This window comes from Nyctereutes procyonoides, unplaced genomic scaffold (genome assembly GCF_905146905.1).
Source record: "Nyctereutes procyonoides isolate TBG_1078 unplaced genomic scaffold, NYPRO_anot_genome, whole genome shotgun sequence".
NCBI lineage: Eukaryota > Metazoa > Chordata > Mammalia > Carnivora > Canidae > Nyctereutes > Nyctereutes procyonoides.
This window is the reverse complement of record NW_026575128.1, coordinates 3,827,925-3,848,690: the sequence shown is the minus strand read 5'-3', so window position 1 is coordinate 3,848,690 and position 20,766 is coordinate 3,827,925. Positions and strand designations below refer to the sequence as shown.

The 20,766-nt window shown below is 44.4% G+C and overlaps 1 protein-coding gene across 1 annotated transcript; it reads left to right on the top strand.

The window, feature by feature from the left end:
• Positions 1-1,431: 1,431 nt before the first annotated feature.
• Positions 1,432-12,087, top strand: AKIRIN1 (akirin 1). The gene is made up of 5 exons (XM_055342021.1): positions 1,432-1,767; positions 5,657-5,797; positions 8,255-8,389; positions 9,835-9,906; positions 10,566-12,087. The coding sequence occupies exons 1-5, from the start codon at positions 1,548-1,550 to the stop codon at positions 10,574-10,576; spliced, it is 579 nt and encodes a 192-aa protein (XP_055197996.1). The 5' UTR covers positions 1,432-1,547; the 3' UTR covers positions 10,577-12,087.
• The last annotated feature ends 8,679 nt before the right edge of the window (positions 12,088-20,766 follow it).

Here is a 20,766-nt window from a genome sequence, read left to right as displayed (position 1 = left end):
CATAAACCTTCCTTATGTCCTTGTGAAAAAGAAACGGAACGAAATAAACTCGACGTCTGGTATGTTCAGTCATCTTTGAGTTGTTTCTGCTATTTGTCAAAGATAAATACAAAAAAAAAAAAAAAACAAAAAACAAAACTTGACCTGTGTTTGGATCATTAGAAGAGCTGGAGAAACTGGGGGAGATCCAGACAAGGGCAATAGAAAAAGGATAAAGAATGGGACTGAGGTAGTATGATCACATTTTTCAACTCAACTATTGGGGTACTTTGGCCTGGCATATGGCGTATTAGAACAAAGTATCCGAAACTTGAACTGTACTGGGAAATCCCAGAGCTACGTCGAAGCCAACAGATCCCAGGAGAAATGGCCATTATTCAACGTATATGAGGAGTTGTAGAAAGGTTTTAACCTTCTTTGGAACCCAGATTCCTTGGTGATCATTTGAAAGCGTTTGACCTGCTTCCCAGGAATCCACAGAGTGGACCCCTCCTGTTATCTATGCCTCTTCCCAGAATTTATCAAAAAGCATTTCTCCTTCCTTCCTTCCTTCCTTCCTTCCTTCCTTCCTTCCTTCCTTCCTTCCTTCCTTCCTTCCTTCCTTCCTTCCTTCCTTTTTTTTTCAAAAAGCATTTCACAGCTGTCACGGCTGCGAAGAAATCTCATAGACCCGAGGATGCACTGAGCTGCCAGGTCGGATGCGGAGACTGGCAAATCGGTTGCCAGCTTAAGTTCTTAACACTCTGACACCATTCCAGGATGATTGAAGCCGGGTGTGTGTGTGTGTGTGTGTGTGTAACTATTTTGAGGAGCAGACCCCTTTGATGAGCTGCCGGAGATCTGGACCATCCGTCCCCAGATGCACCCTCACAATTCTGCACGCAGTTCCACGCGCTTGGGGGACCCCCCCCTTAAAGTCCATCCTCAGATCTCAGGTTCTGCTTAAGCGCGACTCGGGAAGGCCCTGGAAGACCTTCAGGAACGCCCCTCTCTTCCACCTCGGGGACGAGAGCGGCCTAGATAGAAGGAGCCTTAACGGACCCCAAGCCACGACCCCCGCGCCCGCGCCCGCGCCCTCGCCAGCCGGGCCTCTCGGGGCGCCCCCTCCCCCACGCCCCTGCCGCGCAGGTGCAAGGCACGCGGGGGCCACCCCGGCGCGGCGGCACGAGGAGCAGGGGGCACGCGGGGCGGCGGGGGTGGGGGAGGATGGGACCCCGGGAGGGGCGGAGGCGGGGGTGGGGGCCTTCCCGCGGTTGCTTGGCGACCGAGCTCTCCGCCCAGACCGTTCCAATTCCTCAGCGGGGGTGGGGGAGGCACCGCGGGCCGGAGCGCGGCTGCCGGGCTGCCCAGCGCAGGCCTCTTCCGGCTTCTCCCCCTCCGCCGGGCGGTGGTCGGGTCCCGTGACGTCACAGGGGGCGGGGCCAGCGCGGCTGCCGGGTGCTGGCGGCGCCATTGGAGCCGGCTTGGCTCGCGAGCCCTGCTGAGGAGCCGGAGGTTGGGCCGCGGCTGCCTCCGCGTCTGCTCCCGGTCCCCGGCCCGGCGGCGGCATGGCGTGCGGGGCGACGTTGAAGCGGCCCATGGAGTTCGAGGCGGCGCTGCTGAGCCCCGGTTCCCCGAAGCGGCGGCGCTGCGCCCCCCTGCCCGGCCCCACACCGGGCCTCAGGCCCCCGGACGCCGAGCCGCCGCCGCTGCTCCAGACGCAGCCCCCGCCGCCGGCTCTGCCGCAGCCCGCCCCGCCCGGCAGCGAGCGGCGCCTTCCGACCCCGGGTAACCTGCGCTGCGGGCTTGGCAGGAAGCCAGGCACGGGCATGGGGGTGGGGGTGGGGTGGGTGGGGGTGGGGCGGCTCTGGGCGCCGGGCTCCTTCACCCACCGACCCCTTCTCTAGCGCCGAGAAACGGGAACTGGGGTGCGCCGGGCCTGGTCGCTTCCGGGAATGGGAGACATCCGGGGGCGTGGGGGGGCGGCCCAGTGTCGGTTTTCCGTCTTCCCGGAGCTGTGGAGACCCGCGGGGCGGGCAGCGAGGGCGAGCTGGGAGCACCCCTGGGCGCTCGGGGCCCCTGCTGCCTCCGCGGCCGGGGCCTGCACGGGGCCGCCCGGCAGACCCAGTGGGCCGTGCAAAATGGGATTCTACTCACGAACCCGGCCTGCAGGGTGGGGGCTGGCGGCGGCGGCGTCCTGGGAAGGGGCCTGAGCGCGCGCCCATCGCCGATCGCCGTTCGGCGGCGCGGCCGCGAGACCCGATTTCCCCGAGTCTCCAGGGACCGCAGGCGTCGCAGAAGTCCCCTCTCAATCTACTTCCAAGGGGCTGGCTGGCGTTCTCTTTTTTTATTGTATGGCTATTGTCTTGGCACCATATATGGCTCGGAACGGGCAGGTCGTTAGCCAGAATGTATTTGAGAATCCTTCCAACAGACGCACACATTCCGGAAGCAGGAATTCAGCTCTCGGTCGCAGGGACGCTTTCAAGAAGGCTCACACACGTTGGTCGAGGAAAGGGGAGAGCTAGTGTGACTGCAAAGTTAAGGCGGAACTCCCCCCACCACCACCACCACCATTGTGCAGGAACGGAGGGGGAAAGTGCCGCAGTGTTCATAGGTGGCGGGTTTTAAAGGGCTTCTGGAAATGGGGGAGGGTCCTCAAAAAGGGACCTCTGCCAAGTTGTTACATTTCTTTGTGTTTTTCTATTGCTTCAGCCTGAGGATTGCCTCGAAATCGTTCTTTCCTCAACCATTTTCCAGTTACCTGTGTCTTTGGGGTTTATTCTCCTTTTTTCCTCTGCATATCCATAATGCAGGTTTCTGGCCCTCCTCCTCTCCCAGGGAGATTCCTGCAGTTGCCAGCCAAGCTCCCCCAGACACTGAATCTTTGTCATGTTCACTTCTTCTTTTATCCTGGCCTTCAAAGGATTTATCGGCTATGACCATATGTCTTACTTTAGTCTTTTGCACATTTTTTCCCCCCAGCTATGCTTTTGCTGCTCTTTTTTTCTCCAGATCCACCTGGGTGTGCTTGTTATCCTTGCCTTCTTCCATCATGATGTTTTCCCCTTGTATTTGCTAATCCAAATACAGTCATTTCTAAGCAAGTCTCCCATCCATTACCTGACTTAACCCTTCCTCACAAGGAACTCTGTTCTACTTTAAATTCCCCGACCACCACTTGATGTGCAAAGCCTTATGTACTGAATGAGATAATGTTTGCAGAGTTTTGTTTTTGTTTTTGTTTTTTTTTTTTTTTTGTAAAGAGCCCTTGAAAAGCAGGGGTCAGGGGCACTGAGGTGGCCCAGTCGGTTAAGCATCCAGGTCTTGATCCCATGGTCCTGGGTTCAAGCCCCACGTTGGGCTCCACACTAAGCACAGAGCCTACCTAGAAAAAAGAAAAGAGAAGCAGGGAACAAAAATACCCACTTGAAACGATAATTTTTCTTCTGTTCCTACAGATTCCAAGGATAGTCATAATAATCTTTCTGGATCTCTTCTGCAAAATAGAGTTAATACTTGTCCTATCTATCTTGATGGACTTTATGCATATGTTTTGTTTGTTTAGGACTACCCTGTAGACTAATTCTGTTGTAGTTCACATTACAGCAAATGTGTAATAAATGATGGCTGAATGTATTTGGAACCCTCAGTATTGTGGAGTGCAGAAATGGGAATTGCTGTTTTTTTAATCTTAATCTTAAATTTTATTTTTTGCATAGATCATGCAAACTACTTTCTTGGTTGACAGCTACATTTTAAGCAGAGGAAAACTGCTTGAGCAAAGGCCCAAAAACCCACAAAATTAACGAAGGATAAAGTAATATAACTGGGCTGTAGTGGGAGGTAGAACTGGAAACAATTTAGGGCCAAAACTTGGAAGGCATGGAATGCCATGTTGAAGAGCTTGGATTTTGGTGTGTAACAGCTAGGGACCATTGTAGAATTTTGAGGATAGGCTTAGTCTGATATAACCCAGAAGTACAATCCCAAGTAATCATCTGCTGTTAAAAAGAAATTTGCGCTGCTGCTGCTTCTTTTTTTTTTTTTTTTTTTTTTTTGGTAAGTGGCCTTCTTGGAGAGAGAAATCAAATCTACTTCCTTATTTTTCTCCTGAGCATGCCATATTTAGATTCTTGGGCTTGCTGGTCCTTTAACTAGCCTTAAAGTTCTATCTTTCCATTTGTTCACTTCACCATACAGGAGGCAGTTAGAGGTTTATCAAAGACCTTCTGTTCTCATGAGCATTGTCCTCATACTTGTCCTTTCTTGTTTCAAGTCTTTGCAGTTCCTGACATCCTTGTATTGAATCTGGCAAGTTGATGCTTGGAGAATACTACATTTTAAAGATGAAGCACAGACTTCATAAATTCGGGGATCTTAAAATATGAACTTCCTAGCATTTTTAAGGAAAGGCTTTGCTAATCCTACATTGTTGGTGTGTTTAGGCTGAGTATTAGATTTAGTTATGTGTGGAGATACTTTTGAGTTTGTGTCGATTCCTGGGCTGTATGTACTGTCCCTTGTTTTCAAAACTTAACATTTTTAGGGGATCCCTGGGTGGCTCAGTGGTTTAGCACCTGCCTTTGGCCCAGGGTGCGATCTTGGAGTCCCGGGATCGAGTCCCACGTCAGGCTTCCGGGATGGAGCCTGCTTCTCCCTCCGCCTGTGTCTCTGCCTCTCTCTCTCTCTTTCCCTCTATCATAAACAAACAAACAAAAAACCTTAATATTTTTATTGAAGAAGTAGGCTAAAGATCCTGAATGACTTTCCAAGGTCATAGGAGGAAGCAAAATGGCATTATTTACAGTTAAAGCCATTAAAAAAAAAAAGATATTTATGCTATGGCAAAGTATACATTAAAATAATGTGAGTGGGGTGGCGATACGATTTTCTGGGTTTTGTTTTTGATAAAGGAGGCTTTATTATCTGGAAAGTGGATACATATTATACCACAAAAATGAAAACCTTGAAAACCACATCCTTTCAGACTCTGTGTTGTCTCTAGGAATGTACTTGAGAGTGAATTTGTGTGTCCTGGACTCCCTTCAATAGCGTTAGCAAATTTGGTTTATGATTACTTTGACTCAGAGAAGTAATCTGAGTCCTATCAAGTATAGCCTCTCGGCAGGATCAGAAAGTTCTTTTCTATGCCCTGATCATCAGTTCCAGGAAATAAATCTCCAGTCTCCCCATGGTCAGTGTCCAGGAGGTGACCATATCGTGATTTCTGCTGTCCTCTACCCTAAAGATCTTGAGTTCCAAATGGGACAAGACCATTATTTTTAGAAAGCCTCGGGTGGTCAGAAAATTACCTCAATATACTAGTTTGTGCAATTGTGCAGCTTAACATAGATCAAAAATAGCTTCCTATTAGGTGAAGGATGTGTTTTTTGTTTTTTGCTGTAAATTGTGCTAATGAAGACCAGATACGCAGTTTGCTTTAGGATTGTCACAGCAAAACAAGCAAGGGGAATTATCTGGAGGGTTTATGCTAAAATAGCTGCTCTTTCATGTATTGTTGAAATAGTAGTAAGGGCACACTGGGGTTTATAGGAGGAGTGCTTTACTCAGTGTAAGCATTTTTCTTGCTAATATTAATAACATGGGGGATGGGACAAGAAGTTTGACGACATGACACAAAGTGAATGCTCAAATGTGTTTCTTTTTTTATTAGAACAAATCTTTCAGAACATAAAACAAGAATATAGTCGTTATCAGAGGTGGAGACATTTAGAAGTTGTTCTTAATCAGAGTGAAGCTTGTACTTCAGAAAGTCAGCCTCATTCCTCAGCACTCACAGCACCTAGTTCTCCAGGTAAGCAAGCATTAGTGTGGACAGACCAACCATTTAAGAGTTTCTAAATGGTACACTTGTTGTGTAGAACCCTGGGTGTTGTGTGTAAGTGATGAGTCACTAAATTCTATGCTTGAAACTAATATTATACTGTACGTTACCTAACTGGAATTTAAATAAAAATTTGAAAAGGTTTCTGAATGGTTCTTAAAATGATGGTTTCCTAATCCAGAATGGATTTCATATAAAGTAATAAAATAGGTAAAATATACGCATTGTATTACTATTCATAAATACTTTTGGAACCATAGAGTCATGAAATTGGGAAAAACCTTAGGTTGCTTTGATTTGGCTTCCATGCACCCAGTATAGAAGTACCCTCTGTAACTAATATCTTAGCCATTAGATTAGCCACATGTGGCTATTTAATTAAAATTTAATAAAATTTAACATTTAGTTTCTTGGATGCAGTAGCCAAATTTCAAGTGTTGGTAGCCACATGTAGTTCTTGTATTAGCACAGCTATGGGACAGTTCCATCATTGCACACATTTGTGACAGCAGTGCTGTGTAACATTGACAGGTGGTCAGAGAGGATGTGCTCAAAAATAGAATCTCAGGGTTGGAGAGAATCTTCATGGTCACATAGTTCAGCCACCAGTCTTGCCTGCCATATCCCTGCAAATAGTCAAGAGGCCAGTGCACAAACATCTCCATTTGTGGAGAACTCTGTCCTTTATCAGTAAAGAACTTTATTTCCTCACAAAATATTCTACTTTTTAATAGTTCTGAGAGTTAAAAATTATCTTGATTAAAAATTATTGCCTTACAGAACACAGATTGTGTTGGCCAGGAGCTAGGGAGAGAAGAGAATGGGGGAAAACTGCTAAATAGTAAGGGGTGTTACTTTGGAGTGGTGGAAGTATTTTGAAATTAGATAAATGTGGTGGTACGAAATTGTGAGTATACTAAATTATACTGAATTGTTCACTTTAAAATGATTCATTTTATATGAATTTCACCTCAAATAATTAAAAAATTTTTTGACTCAAAGGTCTTGGCTCTAGGAATAGCACCCTTTATTTTATTTTTTTTTATTAATTTATGATAGTCATAGAGAGAGAGAGAGAGAGAGGCAGAGACACAGGCAGAGGGAGAAGCAGACTCCATGCACCGAGAGCCGGACATGGGATTCGATCCCGGGTCTCCAGGATCACGCCCTGGGCCAAAGGCAGGCGCCAAACCGCTGCGCCACCCAGGGATCCCCGGAATTGCACCCTTTAATTGTTCTTGTGTGTTCATCAGTGATAGACCTTTTAGTGGTAATAGTTAACGAGTCTCTCCTTAATATTCTTTTTTTTTTCTCCTTAATATTCTTTTGAGATTTTAGTATTAGAATTTTGAAGTAATAGAATATGATACGGGTACAAAGAAATAATACAATGATGACTGGGTAGGGATTCCTGGGTGGCGCAGCGGTTTTGCGCCTGCCTTTGGCCCAGGGCGTGATCCTGGAGACCCAGGATCGAATCCCACGTCGGGCTCCCAGTGCATGGAGCCTGCTTCTCCCTCTGCCTGTGTCTCTGCCTCTCTCTCTCTCTCTGTGTGACTATCATAAATTAAAAAAAAAAATGATGATTGGGTAGAACTTTTGGTCAAGTTCATTTTTAAAGAAATTTTGTTTTGGGACGCCTGGGTGGCTCAGTGGTTGAGCATCAGCCTTTGGCTCAGGGCGTGATCCCAGAACCTGGGATGAGTCCCACATCCGGCTCCCCGCAGGGACCCTGCTTCTCCCTCTACCTCTCTCTCTGTGTCTCTCATGAATAACTAAAACTCTTTAAAGAAAAAAAGAAGAAGAAAAGATGGCCAGGCCCTAACCTAGAATTAAATCAGAATGTGTATCATGTTTTTTGAATTCTACAGATAATTATGATGCACCTCAGTTAAACATAGGTTTATATAATCACCAAGGATTTGGGTAATTCTCTAAATCTACTTTCTCTAATCCCGAATAGAGGTTTTATTTACTTTTTGTTCTTGTTCTTTACCAAATGACTATTGAGTATGGGCTCACATTGTTATGGCATCAGAACTGTTTTTCTGTATGCAGTTCAGCTAGCACACCTGGATACACATTGTTTCTACTTCTCAGTTTACCTTTTGGCCTGACTTTGTAAAATTAATGGCAGAAGTTCAGAGAATTTTGTGAAATATTCCTTGTAGAGTTGTGAAAAATGCTGTTTTTCTGAGCAGTTTTTGTATCCTAGGACTGTTTGCATAAAGTTATTAACTCTGAACCTTAGAACTATAATGTATTATTTAATCTGAATTTGTCTTGGGGTGTGTGGTTGGCTCAGTAGGTAGAAACATGTGATTCTTAATCTCGGGGTTGTGAGTTTGAGTCCCACATTGGGTGTAGAGATTACTTAAAATCTTTAAAAAACAAACAAACAAACAATTAGATTTGTCTTTTGGCCAGGTTCCTCCTGGATGAAGAAGGACCAGCCCACCTTTACCCTCCGACAAGTTGGAATAATATGTGAGCGTCTCTTAAAAGACTATGAAGATAAAATTCGGGAGGAGTATGAGCAAATCCTCAATACCAAACTAGCAGGTAGGCTGAGGCAAAATGGCTGTGCCATTGATAATAGGGTTTGGTAGATAATAAGGTTCAGTCAGATGGTGACTTAGAAAAAGAGGAGGACTTCGTGCAAGAAGGTTTAATGAGTTGTGAATAGTAAGTTACTCTCTGGTGATTCTAAACATTTTATTTATAGGTTATATGGAAGGACTTTTCATTTACATTTCTGAAACCAGATAAACCAAGCTTTTCTTCTGAGACTTTTCCATATGAATGAAGGCAGTGAGCAGTTAATTTGGGCTAACGAGTATATTCAACATGATCAGGCTTCCTGATGGTAGTCACTTTTTGGATGTACAAAGTCCAGCATTCTGTGATTTGGAGATCATTAGTTTGGAAAGCATAGCTCAGGTTGGAACAAAGGGAGTTGACACAAGTAGAGCCTTTTGTGAAAGGAAGAGACCTGGACAGGGATAGAAAGTAGTACCCATTTAGTGAAAGTAGACAATGTTGTGATCAGAGAGAGGGGTTTTAGGCAACAACTTCCTGCAACAGTATTATTTTCTAATCTGGTGATCCATACCACATGATTCCTCAAATTGATAGAAAGTCTGTTCTAAATTGAGAACTATGGGCAGCCCTGGTGGTGCAGCGGTTTAGCGCTGCCTGCAGCCCGGGGCGTGATCCTGGAGACCCTGGATCGAGTCCCACATCAGGCTCTCTGCGTGGAGCCTGCTTCTCCCTCTGCCTGTGTCTCTGCCCCTCTCTCTCTCTCTCTGTGTCTCTCTCATGAATAAATAAAATCTGAAAAAAAAAAATAAATTGAGAACTATTGGTTTAACAACAGTTAAATGGGTTTCTTTATAGTCAAACTTCTTTGATTCTTTAATATACTAATAGTGTGTATTAAAACAAGAAGCTCCAGTATACCATTTCCTCTATCCTGGCTCCACCCCAAAGTTGTTCTCTTGGTTCCAAGTCACTTCTCTGTTCATGGATGTCAGACTACCTTATATCTTTTGTACTGAGTTTCCCTTTAGAAGTTAGTTCTGTGGAACTGTTTATAATTAGGGAATATGAAATTTTCTCCACTTTCTAGCCATCCCACTTCTTTTACTCTGTGTGTCTGTTGAGATTTATAGCAAGGATAGCAATGCAGAAAAGATCTTCAAGCTCCTATAGAGTTCCTAAAATTTGTTGGCTTGCAGTACTGAGCAAGTCAACCCTTAGTAGGGGATGAAATAACAGCAGGGCGAGATTAGGAGAATATAATATTATAGATGATCAGTGACCAATTTGGGAGCCAGGGATTTGGCTCTGGGATCTAAGAGGAAGTAACAGATCTCAGAGCGGCTGTTATAAGGAGGGTCTGAGAGTGGATCATTTAAACTGGAAAACTAGATGTGATCCTGACACTTGATTCTTGAAAGACCAGGGGAGAATTCTGGGGATAGTATATACTGTCTTTCCCCTTACAGAACAATATGAATCTTTTGTGAAATTCACACATGATCAGATTATGCGACGATATGGGACAAGGCCAACAAGCTGTAAGTATTGCCAAGTTTTTCTTTGAATTTTCCAACTTCCAAGAGCAAGATGTTGACACTGAATACTTTGTCTCCTGAGAGCAAAAAACCCCTGTGAAGTAATGTTAGTAATAGCTAACATTAAAAAAAAAAAAAAAAAAGCATGCCCAGCATCGTGCTAAGCCTTTTAAATCCTCATGAAATTTATTTAATCTATAATAACCCTATGAGGGAGGAAGTATCGTTGGATCCATTTTACAGGTAAGGATAGTGCTTAAGGAGGTTAAATAATTTGTCCAGCTCATAAAGCTAGTGGTTCAGCCAGGACTGAAACCTAAATAGTTTGACTGCAGTACCAGTTTGTTACATGGCTTTTCCTCCAGGAAAGTAGTTTCAATTATTTACGAAAGTTAATTCCTTAGGGTAGGTTATCAAGTGTGTGGTCAGATTTCTTAATTCTAGACATCTTGGAACTACCAGTTACTTAAAGCATAAAATAATAAATAGCTGTTTATCTAAACTGAAGCGGAGTCAAGTTTCTTAAATTCTGAGAAACCTAAGACATTTTAAGTGTTGACTTACATTCTCCACATTTATCACATTTCCCATTGGTTAATATTTTTAAAAAGCATGGCACTGTATTTTTAGTGAACTCTTATTTTTTTTTTCTTAATTTATAGACGTGTCCTGAAGCTTTCTTGCATATCTGGGTACCAGGTTTGACCTCAAGAGATGGCTGCTGTACACTTTTTGCAACTGGTTTGATATCACATTTCAGCTCCAACTTTGCATCCTGAGAACACTTAAACGTTTCTGCAGGTCCATTTTATACAACTTGAAAGACCTTAAAACTTTCTGGTTGCCACAAGCATATCTTTCTTTTCTGCTCATCCAATAAACAGCTGTGCCCTACTGTGATAGATTTTCCAAACAAAAATACCTGGAGCAGCAGTTTAGTAAAATATGCCCTCAGTGGCACTCAACAAATGGAGTTTCCCCAAGCACAGTTCTGTAAGAAGTGTGTGTGAGAGTGTGTGTATATGTGTGTGTGTGTATTTTAAGTTATTATTTGTATTGTGCAAATTTTTTTGATCTTGGGGATTCTGGCTGTGAATTTGATGCACGACAATTATGGTTAAAAACATTCGCTTGGTCTACAGAAGATCATTAATGTTTTGTGACCATATAAGTTGTAACGGTGGATTGTTTTATGTGTAGGTATTATTGTTAAATACAGGGACTGTTTCCAGGCACAGAATATGAATCATAAGTTAGGATGGACATTAGATGTGATTATGATGACATAGCAAAGGTCTGTGGTCCTAGGTCTACAAATGCGTGGTGAGGAATTAGGACAAACTGGAGACGGGCCGTTTGACACATGGACTGCCTAGCCGTGTTGAAAAATACTTTGACTCCAAGCCTTAAAATACCCACGTGGAGTCTGTGCTCACCTCATTCACACAGACAGCTCCCTGGACACTGAACCTCTAAAAAGAAAAAGTCTGCCCTGGAGCAGGAGCATCAGGGTTTGCTTGGGAGCACAACATAGGTGAGCAAGGGGCGGGGCCAGCCCCTGGTGGCACTGCTACTTGTGAGGAGCCACTTCGCCTTTGTATCGGTTATTAAAAACAGAATTTGGATCCTTTGGTCAGGCTCCCCCAAATTCTTTTTTAAAAAGTGACCATGTTCAACTGCTTGAGCTTTGTTTTGGCAACCCCCTGCCCAAAGTTGCTTACAGACTGTTCTTCACCTTGTTTCCAAGGCTGTGGAACAGAAAGTAGCCTCTGTTTTGAGGAGGTGGAAGTTTAAGTATACATTTATTTTTTACTGTGACTTGTTCAGGACCACATTTTACAAAATGCCTTGTTTCCTTTATTATTGTTTCTGGAAAGGAAAGTTCTATTAAAATTGTTTTAGTTTGAATATAGAATAGTTTTATTAATTAGGGCTTATTTTGAAAAATTCTGAGTTTAATTCAAATGTATGCCAGTACCTTCCAAAGTAAGGTAATATTCAGAGACAGTTCTGATCAGATGGCTTAGAGAAATTTTGGAATATTCATATTCGAAGATTCCTTATTAATGAATGTCTTTGACTTAAATCTAACCAAAAACTGCAACATTATTCTTTGTACATTTTCATTATATAGTGTTAACAAGCTTAGTTGCAAACAAATAAAATACTTAAGCTATTTGTTTACCTTGCCTTCTTAATACTGTGATAATGTTTATTTATTCAAATAATTTATGTGAGGCTGCTATAACCATTTCCTAGCAAAACATTACACTTAAGATTTATAGACTTTAAAAAGCCCATCAGTGATCTTTAAATAATTAAAGAATTATTTTACTTCATATTTGAAGGGCAGATTGTTTCATCTCTTCTTTTTCCAGGGTAGTTCCTTGTTCCTGGAAGGAGGAGCATAGCAGTGGCTGTCATGGGAGTGGCCTTAGAGTGAGATAGGCACACCAAAACAAGGGAAGGGCAGCTGTGGGGGCCATCATGAGTCCTGAAGGATGGATCAAGAATGGGCAATGCTGCTGTACTGACATCTTGTTACAGAATAGAATCCGTGTGATGTGGGGCAAGTGTCAGCCCCATTCCTACTAAATGGCTTCTGGCTGGGAGGTAGAGTAGGTTTCTATAAGGAAAATAATAAACACTCTCACTGCACCTGGTGGTGTTAGGCTATTACGATATGTATGGTTGCCCTTTGGGGCCATAAAGTAAGACACACTGCCGGTGGCTGGGTTTTGGAATCTCCTCAAAAGGGACTAGAGATGTTTGTTTAGTGTTTTATCTAGAGAAGAGACCGTTCTTAGGACAGAAAATAGGGACCTGTAATGTAGGCCTTAGACTAGCAAAAGGAGTTTTTCCCTGGACCTTGATTCCTAGAGCTTGAATTTAGGGGCGTTCCCGGGGTAGGGAAGTGTCTTTGTCCCATGGAGGTAGGTCAATGCCCAGGGAAGAAGTCAATCTACAGAGACCTATAAGGATAGGCCAGGACCTGGGGTCTTAGAATAGCCACATCTACTGACCTAGTTAAAGTTTTTTTGTTTCAATAATATTTGTTTGTTATCATCTTTTGGTAAAATCTTAAGGAGAATGAAAGGAGTGGGTGTTCAAGCTTAGGTCAGAAGTAGATGAAGTTCCTGAGGCAGATAATTGTTAAGAGCTCCCCAAGGAGAAGAACATCAGGGAATACAAGAATTTGAGCCAACCTCTCACACGTGGTGAATCTTCTCTGCCTGCCAGGGAGGTTGGGTTGGCTGCGTAGTAGTTCCTTTGGATGTGTGTAGCCCTAGAGTTTAGTTTGCTACGTGAGCCTTGCCAAGCTACTGAAACTTGTGAGCCATAGTTTTCTTGTCTGTAAAATGAGGGTTAATTGTATGTACATCACTGGGTTTTGTTTTCAAATGCGAGATTAAGTTCAATAGCCCATGTAAAGAAAGCACAGCCTGGGACACGAGATATGCATTTGACACTGTTACATAGTGGGGGTTTCTTTACAGTGGTCTTCATTAGATCTGAAAGCCAAACATTCTGCAGCAGCAATTCTCAACTTTCCAGTCTGAATAACCCTTTGTTAACATCAGAATCTCACATCCTCTAATTAGAATTTGTACTTTTCAAGTGTTTGACTAAGAAAACAATAAAAGATGAATGACCGATGAATTCAGTAATGCCTTTCAGTGAATCTGTATTTTGTTATTCACCCTAGCAGGGGTCAGCAAACTAAGGCCTGGTTTTGTAAATAAAGTTATATTCAAACACTGCCACACCTGTTTGCATCTGTGGCTGCTTTCACAGTCTGCAGCTCTAGAAACAGGTAGTATGGGCCACGGAATTGAAGATAACTCTGGCCCTTCGCACAAAAGTTTGTGAGCCCCTGGCACTGTAGCATTGATACACATTTGAAAAACTCACAGGCAAACTTGGTGCATCATGGATTGGTGGACAAGTACCTTTAATTTGTCATTTCTGGGGGAGTTACACCTCAGGTTGTGGCATGATTAAAAAAAAAAAAATCCTGTGCTTAGAAATGAAAACTGATTGTCAAAGTGAGTATCTTACAGAAAAAGCCAATGAAGTTTTCAAAGCAAGGATTCCCAAGGATGGGGACAGGAAACATGCTTGGGCAGGGGGAGGAGGGAGTGGTTAATATGAGTTTTATTTTTGGCATATTTAATTTTGAAATTTTAGATAAAAAAGTGGGTGTTAAGAATTTTATGTTATTAGATCGGATTTTTTTGTTTTGTTTTTTGTTTTTTGAAGATCGTTTGTTAAGTATTACTCTTTAAGGAACAGTGACTTCAGTGCTTGCTGCTGGGGTGATTATTTCCTTGAAAATGGCTTCAGAGGTGCTATAGTCCACAGCTACAGTTAAACTGGACCTTGAATAATTTTGATACCTTAAGGAAGAAGCAAGTTTACGGAAAAATCTCTACCTACTTACCCCAAATGATACCTTGAAACAGCACTTCATTATGAAGATTACCTAAATTTGCCTAAAATTTAAGCACCTGAAGTCTGGGTCTCTACTGATTGTTGCTTATAGTGTCTTGTCTCTTTATGTGCCAGGTTACTGTGAGCTGGATACTATATTTGAGCAATTGTAGGAATAAACAGGACAAGGATGAGGCATCTACCCTTAGAATTCTGGTTTCCTGTGCTGGAGATGCTACTACACCTTAGCTCAAATTGAAGGCTGGAGGTACTCTAGATCTAGATGGCACACAACCAGGTCCATGTGAAAACTGGTTTACTTGTGTTTCACTCTTATCTTGAAAGTGTAATACTTCGGAATCTCAGCTTAAAGAGTTTGTGATGGGGGTTTCCACCTTCAGCTGGCCTTTGATTTTTGTCCCGCTCAGTCTGTGAGACTTCTGGAAAATGCACTGCAGGCATCCAGGGACTTCCAGACTGGCAAATAAATGCCTTAACAATGCAGCTTTCAGTTTGAGGTTCTCTGGGTTCTCAAACTTTGGCTCAGTAATTCCTTATCCTTTTTATGCTTTTAAGAAAATTTTTCAACTGCTTTTTAGTTGACCTTAGTAATAGGCTGATCCACACTTCCTCATGCTCTATTTCTAGAAGTTCAAATCCTATGTGTTTTTGGTCTCATGAGAGCTTTGGTGAAGATGCTTAACCTGGCTTGGTACCCAACATGCCTTCATGTTAGTGGGAGACAAGTAGGGAAAGACGTTTATATTGGATTTGAGTATTTTCCCAATCATTCGGCAAATGTTACTGGTGTCTTCTGAGTTCTTTATTGTGTAGGGCAGGTATTTGAGTTTTTAAAGCCTGACAAGCTTGTTTTATTTTTTAAAGATTTATTATTTTAGAGAGAGCGGGGGTGGCGGGCAAAGGGAGACAAGCTCTAGCCGACTCCCCAAGCAGCATGGAGCACAACACAGGGCTGGATCTCATGACCCTGAGATCATGAACCAGGCTGGAATCAAGAGTCAGAGGCTTAACCAACTGAGCCACCCAAGCGTCCCTAGCCTGACAAATTTTGTAAGTAGCCCTAGTCTGTCTTACACCCTCAGTACCTGACTTGGAACTAACATACATAAATATACTTAGGCATTGGGATCTTGACCCCTGAGATGGGGGCTGAGTCTAGTGAGGAATACAAACAGGTGAGGTAAAAGTTGCTGAGTGGTTGTGTGAATGGTACAGATAATGGTCTAAGGAACAGATGGTACTTAGTGGTGTTCCAGGAAGTTTTCATTTGGGGAGGCAGAGTTGGAGCAAAGTTTCAAAAGGATGAATAAGGTTCAGGCAAAAGTAGGAATTGGCGAGACATCTGGGTGGCTCGGCGGGGTAAGTGCCTTCTGCTCAGGTCATGATCCCAGGGTTGTGGGATGGAGCCCTGAGTTGGGAACCCTGCTCAGCAGGGAGTCTGTATCTCCCTCCCTCAGCCCTTTCCCCTGCTCATGCTCGCTTTCTCTCAAAAATCTTTAAAAAAAAAAAAAAAAAAAAGGAATTGGGGCTTGAAATGAGCAAAGGCAGGGAGGTGGAAAGTCATGGTGGTGTGTAGGGAGGACATTCTTGTTTAGCCAGAGTAGGAAATCTTGTAGATCCTGGGAAAGAGCCTGAAGCTAGGTAGCAGAGGCTAGATAATGAAGGGTTTTGGCTACTAGGCATTTAGCTATTAATCTGTGGGAATCTGGAGAGTTTTGGGGAAACGAATTCAGGGGTAAATACAAGAGAAGGAAATACCACACCATAGAACAGATTGACCAGTTAAAGAGCCTCTCTTTTGTCTCATCAGAGATAACCAAGGCCTGTACGTTGGGAAGGATGATTAAACATGGCTCTGGCTTTGCCTGGCTAAGAAGATGCTTGAAGGATCTCTGGTCTCTTTTCCCTCTTCACACAGACACACTTTGAAAGATCCTTTTTGTTTTGGCTTGTCTTTGCTCTTCACTTAACTAATCTAGCCCAGTTCCGCTGCTGCTGCTGAGTTTTATTTGCATAGATTCTCTTTACCTGCTCTTAAAAGCACTGGTTAGTTCTTGAATGAATTACTGAGAGATTTTCCTCAAACTGTCCTCACCGCCAACTCTGTGTCATTTTTAATGGTGCTCTTGCTGTTCCTCTGCGTGGAATTAAAGCTCTTCTCACTTGACAACTGTCTGCTCAAGTGGCTCTTGTCCTCCCTTGCTCTCCCTGCTCCCTAACAGGTAAGAGTTACCTGTTCGTCTGATACATATTAATTGAGCACCTACTGTTTGCCAAGTACTGTTCTGAACACTAGCAGTGTATCACTGAGCTGGACAAAGTTCTTGCTCGTATACTTCCATTCTTATGAGGCAAGACAGGCAATCTAGCAAAACAAGTTAATCCAAGATTTAAAGGTGTTTAAAGAAAATAAAATGGTAATGAGAGTAACTAGATGCCTAAATTGGACTGTAAGGAAGATCTTTCTGAGGCATACTCTTACGCAGTTCCTTTTATATAACGCATTTATGTGTCTACATCACTCTTCCACTATACTGAGCAATTAGTAGCACCTTGAGCTATTCTCTATTTTTTTTTAAGATTAAAAAAAAAAAAACATAGGACGCCTACCTGGGTGGTTCAGTGGTTGAGTGTCTGTCTACCTTTGCCTCAGGGCGTGATCCCCGGGGGTCCTGGGATTGTGTCCCACATCAGGCTCCCCGCGGGGAGCTTGCCTACCCTCTGCCTATGTTTTTGCCTCTCTCTGCATGTCTCTCATGAATAAGTAAAATCTTTAAAATAAAACTTTAAAGTCTCTACACCTAACGTGGGGCTCAAACTCACAACCCTCAGCTGAAGAGTCCATGATCCGTCCACTGAGAAAGCCAGGCCCCCCTCTATTCTTGCCTCTTAAATGAGTAACTAAATGAATTATGTGGTTACTCCCTTTGTCCCGTCAGTGCACTACCTGAAACTCTTTTCCCTTAACTCTCAGATCAAATTATTTATTTTTTTAGATTATTTACTTATTTATAATAGCACAAGCAGGGTGAGTGGCAGGGAGAGGGAGAAGCAGGCTCCCCACTGAGCAGGGAGCTTGATCCCAGGACCTGGGGATCATGACCTGAACCAAAGGCAGATGCCCCACCCTCTGAGCCATGCAGGTGGCCCTCAGACTTGATAATTTTAACCTTCTGCAGGTTGTCTCTCTGCAGCCAGGGTTAAGAGAACTGCACTCCTTATCCTAGAAAAACTCAGTCTGTGGGCAGAAATATGAAAAAACTTGATCTGGTAAGTGTTCTGTGCATCTGGATAGAGAGATGAGGGTGTTTCCTGGGGAAGGCTACACAGCTGCCCTGGCAGATTCCCTGCAGGTAGTTTAATCACCTGACCTGTTCTCAGAAAGGCTGACTCACTAATACAGCTGTATTGGTCTATAAAACCAGACTTCACGGTGTTATTTTTTTCAATTTTAGGTAGGTTCTGTGCCCAACGTGGGGCCTGACCTCATGACCCTGAGATGGAGTTCCATGCCCTACTGAGCCAGCCAGGCGCCCCTCCAGTGTGTTAATTTATGAGTGCAGGACCGTACCCCATTGGCTTTAACAGTGTGTTTTTGTCATATAATCATACCACTTGGGAAGCCTTATTAAAGTCAGAACGAGGGGAGTTAATAATAGGGATGGAATGTTTACCAACATCAGGTTACCCCTGCCACGGTGAAGCAGGCACAGCCTTCCCACCTCAATTATGCTTCTTTAGTTCCTGATCCTTCTGCATCTTCAACTTGGTATCTCCACCCCAGTCAGCACATTCTTCTTTAAATGATCACTGTAGGGATCCCTGGGTGGCTCAGCGGTTTAGCCCCTGCCTTCACCCAGGGCGTGATCCTGGGGTCCTAGGATCCAGCCTGCTTCTCCCTCTGCCTGTGTCTCTGCCTCTCTGGGATTCTCATGAATAAATAAAATCCTTAAAAAAAAAAAATGATCACTGTAGTCTCCAGTATATTCCTGGCATTGGTGCCTTTTTTTTTTTTTGTTTATTTTTTACAGTCCTCTACATCCAACATGGGGCTGGAACTCAGGGCCCCCATGCTCCACGACGGAGCCAGCCAGGTGCCTTGGCCTTAGTCTCCATTACTTTAGGATCACTTTGCTTACTGGCTTTTTTTGGTATTCATCCTGTAGCTGGAGGCCTGAGGGGTGAGTCTTCCCTGGATGTGTTAGGGCCCTCAGGCCACCCACAGGTGTGCTCAGGTCTGCAGCAGTGGCAGCAGACGCAGGCCTGAAGCTCCCCTGTGCGAAGCCATCTGGGTGGGCCTACGGGTCCGAAGGGTTAAGGCTTTTCTCAGGTTACAGCTGAGTCAGGTGTGTAAAGAGGAGGGCACCCTGGAGGTCAAGGACGGAAGTCCCGCGTGGGGAGGCCGGCGGGGTCCGCTGCGAGGCCTGTGGCCGCAGTCTGCGGTCACCGGGCCGTCCCCGCGCGGGACCCGGGGGCCGGGCTCTGCCGCCGCACAGCCGCAGTCCACTCGGTCTCCGCGCCTCGCTTCCCGGCCACCGCGTGGCAGCGCCGCCTCGCTTCTGCGTATAAAGTTCTTCCAGGTCCTTGTAAACACCACACTTCCCCGAGGCAGAGAATCCGCGCAGAAAGGCAAAGGTTAGGGAAACGAAGGGCGTGAGAGGGCCGCGGCCACGGCCACCGCCGCCCAAGGTCGGGGGGCACGTCACTTGTCACGTGAAGCGCAAACGTCAGAGCGGGAGCGCCTGCTCACCATAGCAACGGCGCAGACTCAGTTCTGGAGTGGGAATTCTGGGAGTTGCAGTTTTCCAGGATTCGCAGTAGAGGAGGACCCGCCCCCGACATCCTTGTGCACCGTGTGGATACGGGGGTGTCTGCGCTGTCAAGTGGAGGGGGCCGGCGTGTCAACAGTTAACAGCATCTATAACAGAAGGCTACAGGGCTTGCGGGGCTTCAAGAAAGGCCTGGATGGCTCAGCGGTTTGGCGCCTGCCTTTGGCCCAGGGCGCGATCCTGGGGTCACGGGATGGAGTCCCACGTCGGGCTCCCGGTGCATGGAGCCTGCTTCTCCCTCCTCCTGTGTCTCTGCCTCTCTCTATTTATATATATAGATATATATCTATATCTATCATGAATAAATAAATAAATCTTAAAAAAAATCAGTTAAAAAAAAAGGCCTAGGAAAATGCCTGAGGAATTTTGGGAAGCTTTCACCAGAAAACGCTCCATAAATGGTCTGCACGGATTAGGTATCCGCCTGGGAGACAGTAGGAAGGTGGCAGCGGGCAGGTTGGGACCATTCCAGGCAGAAGCAGCTGCTCCTACAAAGTCTGAAAGAGCAGTTCTAGATGGCCGAGAACACATGGAGGCTGAGTAAGCAATTATATCCAAAGATTTAGAAATGGGAAGAAATCAGATCATGAGGAGTCTTGAATGCCAAACCCAAGAATTTGAACCTTTTCTTAAAAACGCTGATACACAACCCTAGCAGTATGAATCACCCACTCCTTTGTGTTGTCCCTTGTTTTGTTCATCTTTCTGTTTAATCGCTTGCTCCGGCTTTTTGTGTCTTACTCCCAAGAGCTCAACAAGGGCCATGGCACATAAGAGCTCAGGAAGTGTTTTGGGTTCTTTTAGTTTGCTTTTTTAGGAAGTGTTTTTTTTTTTTTTAAGATTTTATTTACTTATTCATGAGAGAGAGAGAGGCAGAGACACAGGCAGACAGAGAAGCAGGCTCCTTGCTGGGAGCCAGACATGGACTTGATCCCGGGGCTCCAGGATCAGGCCCTGGGCTGAAGGCGACGCTAAACCACTGAGCCACCCAGGCTGCCCCAGGAAGTGTATTTTTGAATGATCAGTTTTGAGTTTTAGAAAAGCAACTGGCAGCAATAGAGTAAGAAGGGAGGAAAGCTGGATATAAAAAGCCATCAAAGGAAATTGCTTTCCCTACCTTCAGATTCCATCCTCTATCCAAAGTTTAAAATCTGGCTCATCAACATCCATTTCCAATGTGGGTTTTGTTTGGCCAGCAGTTAAAAAAAAATTAGTTACCCTGCTTTTTTAAAGTGGTAGGTTTCACATTTAAACAATAACAAAAGATTTCTGGCTTTTCTTGAAGAACTTGGAAGATTTGACGATTTGGGGGCCCTGATCTCCATAGCTGTAGGATGGAGGTGAATAGCTGCTGCCACCTTCAGACAGGGCATACCCCCTGTACTTTGTCACATGCCACACCACTCCTTCCATCAGTCAAACTGAGGCCAAATACCAATTGCTATTTATTATGGTGCTTGTTTTTATTTCCTCATAGTGAACTGTTTGGCCTTGGGAGACATTTGAGTCACCCATCTTTGTACTGATCTATCCTGCCTGGTACCTGAGGAGTGATACAATTAAATCAGTATTTTAGAAACAT